General features: G+C 44.0%; 1 protein-coding gene across 1 annotated transcript; it reads right to left on the reverse strand.

Moving 5' to 3' along the window:
* Nucleotides 1-327: 327 nt before the first annotated feature.
* On the reverse strand, nucleotides 328-4,710 carry LOC146796609 (uncharacterized). Its single transcript, XM_085631356.1, has 3 exons — nucleotides 3,427-4,710; nucleotides 3,127-3,272; nucleotides 328-462 (listed from the first exon to the last, which is right to left on the reverse strand). The coding sequence occupies exons 1-3, from the start codon at nucleotides 4,628-4,630 to the stop codon at nucleotides 328-330; spliced, it is 1,485 nt and encodes a 494-aa protein (XP_085487482.1). The 5' UTR covers nucleotides 4,631-4,710.
* Nucleotides 4,711-6,256: the final 1,546 nt, after the last annotated feature.

Raw genomic sequence — 6,256 nt, forward strand, 5'->3', positions numbered from 1 at the left:
TAGGGTTTGAAATGTAGATTTTCCTAATAATTTATGACGGAAAGTCCTAATTTTATTAAAGACACGGAGGCGAGTATTATGCTTTCTTTTCTTGCTTTATTCCAATAGCAGCAAGATAAAACTACTCTTCCCAGAAGGCTTGGAGAAACAACTACCAGCCAATGGGAAACAAAGAAGCAAATACTGACCAATCACATCATAGATAATAGTATAAGGTGTATCGTGACTGCAAACAGCCCTCTTTTCTTATGCGAGCAATCATAGAGTATGGAAAGATAAAGGAGAAACAGAGAACAAAATGCAAAAAGTCAAAGTCCACGTAAAAAGTTATTTTCCGAAGACCACCAGAGGAGAGTCGGAGAGAAGATCCAGTCCAAGGACAGAAGGTGCCGTATCAGAAGGAATGATCTTGATAGAATCCATGAGGACCTCAGGATGATGCCGGTGGCAGCGCTGGAGTTCCTGTGGGGAGGGAGAACACCAGTTAGAAGTGTTGTGGCGGGATAATACTCGCCTCCGTGTCTTTAATAAAATTAGGACTTTCCGTCATAAATTATTAGGAAAATCTACATTTTATGGCAAGACCGGAGGCTCCTATTATGCTTGTTTAAAGCATATCAACCACCATAGAAGAAGCAGTAAGAACAGGTTTGCAATAAAATGTACGGAACACTGAATCATTAGACCAATCTGCTGACTTCAGGATATCCTCCAGACGGGAGCCAGCCCAAAAGGCTTTAGAAGCCATGGCTCCTCTAGTGGAATGAGCTCCGAAAGCGGAGACGTCAATACCTGCCAGGGACATGACCCAACGAACCCAACGGGCCAAGGTAGCAGCAGAAACAGGATGAAAGGGTTTACGAAAGGAAATAAGGAGTTGGGAGCTGGAGGAAGTCCTGAGAGCAGAGGTCTTACTTTCATAAACTTTTAAACATTGGCCTACACACAATTTGGGATTGGAGGGAAAATAGGGATAGAACACAGACTGTAAATTGGTCTTGGTACGTTTATGAATATGAAACATTACACCAGTAGGAGTAAATTGTCTAGAAGAAACATCTAAGGCCTTCACATCAGATACTCGTTTAATGGAAATTAAACATAATAACATAGTAAGTTTAGCTGAGATCATTTTTAATGAAAGAGCAGAGTTATCAGGCCAGGTAGAAAACAATTGCAAAACCAAATTGACATCCCATAAACTAGAATACTTAGCCAAAGGAGGTTTTGAAAAACGAATTCCTCTTAGTAGTCTGCATACCAAGGGATGCGCCCCCGCAGGTTTTCCATCAATGTGGGTATGATTGAGTGAAATGGCAGATCTATAGAGGTTGATGGTACGATAGGATTTACCCGAGCTAGCCTCAGAGGCTAAGAAGTTAACCATAAAGTTTAAAGAGGCTGAAACGGGATCGACAGATTTCTGCAGACACCAGCTTGACCAAAGAGACCAGGCGGACTTGTAAGCCTTGGAGGTGCCAGGGGCCCATGCTCGACTAATAAAGACTGAAGCTTCCTGTGAAATGACGAAATCAGAAGAGGAAGGCTGGAAATTTTCCAGGCGGACAACGTCAGAGACTGGTTGACCATTAAAGGATGGGGGTTGCCCTGAGGATCCGAGAGAAGATTGGGGAAAGGAGAAAGAAGGACGGGGAAGTCTACCGCCAATTCCAGGAGAGACGGGAACCAAATCTGGGACTGCCAAAAGGGAGTTATTATTACCAGAGATGTCATTTGGCGCCGCACCTGCGATAAAACCCTGTTGATCAACAGAAAAGGAGGAAAGGCATAATTGAGGTGAAGGGACCAATCTTGGAGGAAGGCATCGGTCGCCAGAGCCAAAGGATCCGGACGCCAACTGAAGAAATGAGGCAACTGGGAATTGAGACGGGAAGCAAAAAGGTCTACTGAGAAAGGACCCCACAACTGAGAGAGGGAGAGAAACACGGAGGGAAGAAGCTTCCAGTCGCTGGAATCCCGGAGGAAGCGAGAATGCCAGTCGGCCACAGCGTTGAGATCTCCTGGGAGATATTCCGCAGAGAGCGAAAGTCTGTTGGAAAGGCAAAACTCCCAAAGGCTTTTTGCCAGATCTGCTAGAGCCTTCGATTTTGTGCCACCGAGATGGTTTATATAACGAACCGCAGAAACATTGTCCATGCGTAGAAGGATGGTACAACTTACTCTGTCTTTTGCCAGACTCTGGATTGCAAAGGAACCTGCAAGCATCTCTAAACAGTTGATGTGCAATTTGGACTCCTCTTTTGACCATGTACCGCCAGTCGATATTGGTCCACAACGGGCGCCCCAACCTGTCAGACTTGCATCGGATTCTAATACAAGATCTGGGGCGGAAGCGAAGATGGTTCGGCCGTTCCAAGCCTCCAAGTGGTTTAACCACCATTGCAGTTCCAGTTGAGATTCGAGATCTAATTCTATTTGATCGGAGTAAGCGAGACCTTGCCGAAGATGCCTGATCTTTAGGCGCTGAAGAGCGCGATAATGGAGGGGACCTGGGAAGATAGCCTGAATGGAGGCTGATAAAAGGCCGACTATTCTCGCAAGGGTTCTGAGAGAAATGAGTGGACGGCGCAGAGCCTGGGAAATCTCCGTTTGAATTGTGGAGATCTTGGATTGAGGAAGAAACAGGGAAGCCAGGGGGGAATCTATACGGAACCCCAGAAACTCCATGCTCTGAGTCGGGATGAGAGAGGACTTTTCTAAATTGAGGAGAAACCCCAATTCGAGAAGAAGAGAACGTGTAGTGTTGAGATCGTTCAATAATGCCGATTTGTCTAGATTCATGAGGAGAATGTCGTCGAGATAAATGATGAGTCTGATCCCCAGAGATCGTAGATAAGCTACGACCGGTCTCATTACCTTTGTGAAGCACCAGGGTGCTGAAGAAAGACCGAAGGGCAGAGATTGAAAACGATAAGTGACGTTTTGCCATTGAAATTGGAGGAACTTTGTGTGCGATTCGTGAATAGGAACAGAAAGATAAGCGTCTTGGAGATCTATGCGGACCATCCAATCGTTTAGACGCAAAGTGTCTCGCAAGTGAAGAATCGTCTCCATTTTGAAGTGGCGATAAACCACGAACTGATTGAAGAATCTGAGATTAATCACCGGTCTCATCTTTTTGTTTTTCTTTTGAACAAGAAAAAGAGTGCTGAGGAAGCCGGAGGGATCGAAGGGGGAAACCAGAATAGCCTTTTTGGAGAGAAGGGCCTGTATTTCCGAGGTGACCAGCAGTGACATTTCTGTTGAGAACACTAGAGGGGAAGGAAGAACATGTTGAAAAGGAGGAGCGTAAAGCTCGATACGATAACCCTGGACGGTGTCGAGAACCCAAGGATCCGCAGTGAGAGTCAGCCATCTGTGAAGGAAAAGGGCTAAACGACCCCCCACAGGAATAACTGCACTCACCTTGTTGGGAGTTGTTGTTGTTGTGGCGGAAGCCACGTTGGCCCCTGCCCCTGTAACCTCGACCTCGTTGGGGGTAAAACTGGGGCTTGAAATCCTGCTGGTTGGAGTTGAAGGCACCACGGGAGCCTTGGGACTGGAAACCACGGCCGGTAGAGCGGCTCCTGCCTCTTCCGGCCCTGCCAAAAACCCGAGAAGGAAAGACCTTCTTGATGGACTGCTGCGCCTTGTCCAATGAGGCAAAGGTGGTGACAAACCGACTTAAGTCCTTTACTAACGAATCTCCAAAGAGAAGACCATCAGCCTTGACGCCAGGATCTAGGGGGGCAAGGTTGGCAAGCTTGGGATCTAACTTTATTAAGAGACCCTTGCGGCGCTCATGAGTCAAGGCCGCATTAGTGTTTCCCAGGAGACAAAAAGCGCGTTGGACCCACAGCGAAATCTCCTCTGGGTTAAGGTCTGTCCCATCCAGACGAGCTGTTTCAGCTAAATCAAAGATGCGGGCCAGTGGTCCCACCAAATCAAGCAGTTTGTCTTGGCAGGAGGACCAAGCTTTATCCACGCCTTTGCGCGGGTCCTTGCCAAACTTCGAGAAGAAAGTGAGGAGAGGTTGATCAATGGCAGGGGTAGAAGTTATGTGAGAAGGGAGAGAGGGCTTAGGACACTCGGACTTTAATTTGGCCCGGACAGTTTTGTCTAAAGGGAGACGAAGTCTGGAGGTTATATACTCTCCGACATGGTCAATAGGGAACCATTCGGTAGAATTAGGATGCCTGATAGAAGCCGGGTCAAAGAGAGGGGTACCTTCAGGATCCAGCACCGGCTCCGACGCAAAAGCGTCGAGTTTCAATTTCTTAGGAGGGGAAGGACCCACAATATCAAAAATATCATCAAGGTCAGTGGCGTCATCCATATCATCATCTGTGTCGTGAATTGTGGAAATGACCAATTTCTGTGGTACCTCCGGGTTGTTGGACTTAACCTTGCGTTTACCAGATAAACTTTTTAACCCCTCCTGAACAGGAGGCCTGGGAGGAACCACGTCCTCTGTCATATGTGAGGAAGACTCACCAACCACTCTTGACGCCAAAGAAGAAACCTTGGAGTGTACCACTGTAAGCTTTCTGCTATCCCCCGCAGATTGGGCCATTGCTTTGGTCATTAAACTTAAGAGGGAATTCTCCATAGTCTTTGAAAAACGCTTCATTGAAGCTTCAACCGCAGTTTCTACTGAGGAGTTAATAAATGAACTCAAGTCCTCTTTAAATTCTTCACCCTCATTATCATTTTGCCCGTCTGAAACCTGCATGGTGAAGAAAAGCTGGGAAATGTGCCACAAACCAGACTATAAAAGGTTAATTGAGCAGAAAGGAGTGTGGGCGTGTAAAAAGGAGGAAACCCCTCCTTCTAGGGGCGTGTGAAGCAGAGGACGGTAGCACGAGGGCTGAGGCAATAAAGCGTGTGGAGAAAACACAAGCGGAGACGTCGAAAACCTGAAAGACGGTGTGAAGCGCTGCGCCACCGGTTTGAGGAAGCCAGCGACCGGTGAGAAAGGCGCGCGCGGAACACACGAAGCGTGCAGAGCAGGGGGGGGGGAGCGGAAGAGAAATTTCATGTACGCGCGTATGAGCGCGAGGTAAACAGAAGCAGCGAAGCTTTGCTGGAAAACCCCAAATATATTTACAGAAAGAGCATAATTCAGTAACATTAGTCATATAAACAACGTAAATGTCAAAAGGTACTTATCTTGACTGCGAGCAGCAAGAAAAGAGGGCTGTTTGCAGTCACGATACACCTTATACTATTATCTATGATGTGATTGGTCAGTATTTGCTTCTTTGTTTCCCATTGGCTGGTAGTTGTTTCTCCAAGCCTTCTGGGAAGAGTAGTTTTATCTTGCTGCTATTGGAATAAAGCAAGAAAAGAAAGCATAATAGGAGCCTCCGGTCTTGCCATAAAATTTGAAGCAACAGGATCAATACATATTTTTTTCAAAGCATTGAATATGTTTGAGTATTATTTGTGACATTTTCTTTCAGCAGTGCTGTTGGGGTCCAAGGAATGAGTATCTTTGGCTGTATATTGGAGTGTAATATTGTGCATGATTGACCACATACGCACCCGAGGCAGCACGCTTTTTGTTAAAATTTTGATGAACAAGGTAGAACTCGGAGTGCACCATAACTCACAAAAGTAATGCACCCTGTCCACCACACTTAGAATTGGGAACATAATATCACAGGTAAAAAAATCATGTTATTTTACTTTATAGAAAATATTGATGCATAAAATATACATTTCGTTAACATCGTTATATATAGATGTTTATCTTTTATTATTGTATTTTTACTTAATACATTTTCCATGTTTTAAAATTTTTTTTTATTTATACCTTGTAATTACACTAATTAGTATTGGGATGTTTTGGCAGGTTATTGGGTTTTGTAGGGGTAGGATGGGTAGTAATTTTAAATATGTATATAGATACGATTTGTCATTTGTTATTTTTATTTTCATTATTAATTCGGTAGGTAGCTTATTTATGTGTACATTTTATAATCAAATATTTAATTAAGAGGCAATTCAATTTTGTATTTTTTTCCATTATTATTTTTATAATAAGAAATATTTTAGGTGATATATACATGACGAGTATACTTTTTTAGAATAATTGTATGTAATGTGTTATTTATTTTACTTTTTTGTGGAATTTTAGTTTGCAGTAGAGTAGGATAGCAAGTGTTATTCAATATGATATTTTAATGAAACAGATTCTTTTATTAATAAGGTTATTGATAGATTTATTAGATTAATGGTAAGTTAATTTTATTTT

Source organism: Triturus cristatus, chromosome 10, assembly GCF_964204655.1.
Source record: "Triturus cristatus chromosome 10, aTriCri1.1, whole genome shotgun sequence".
In the NCBI taxonomy this organism is placed as follows: Eukaryota; Metazoa; Chordata; class Amphibia; order Caudata; family Salamandridae; genus Triturus; species Triturus cristatus.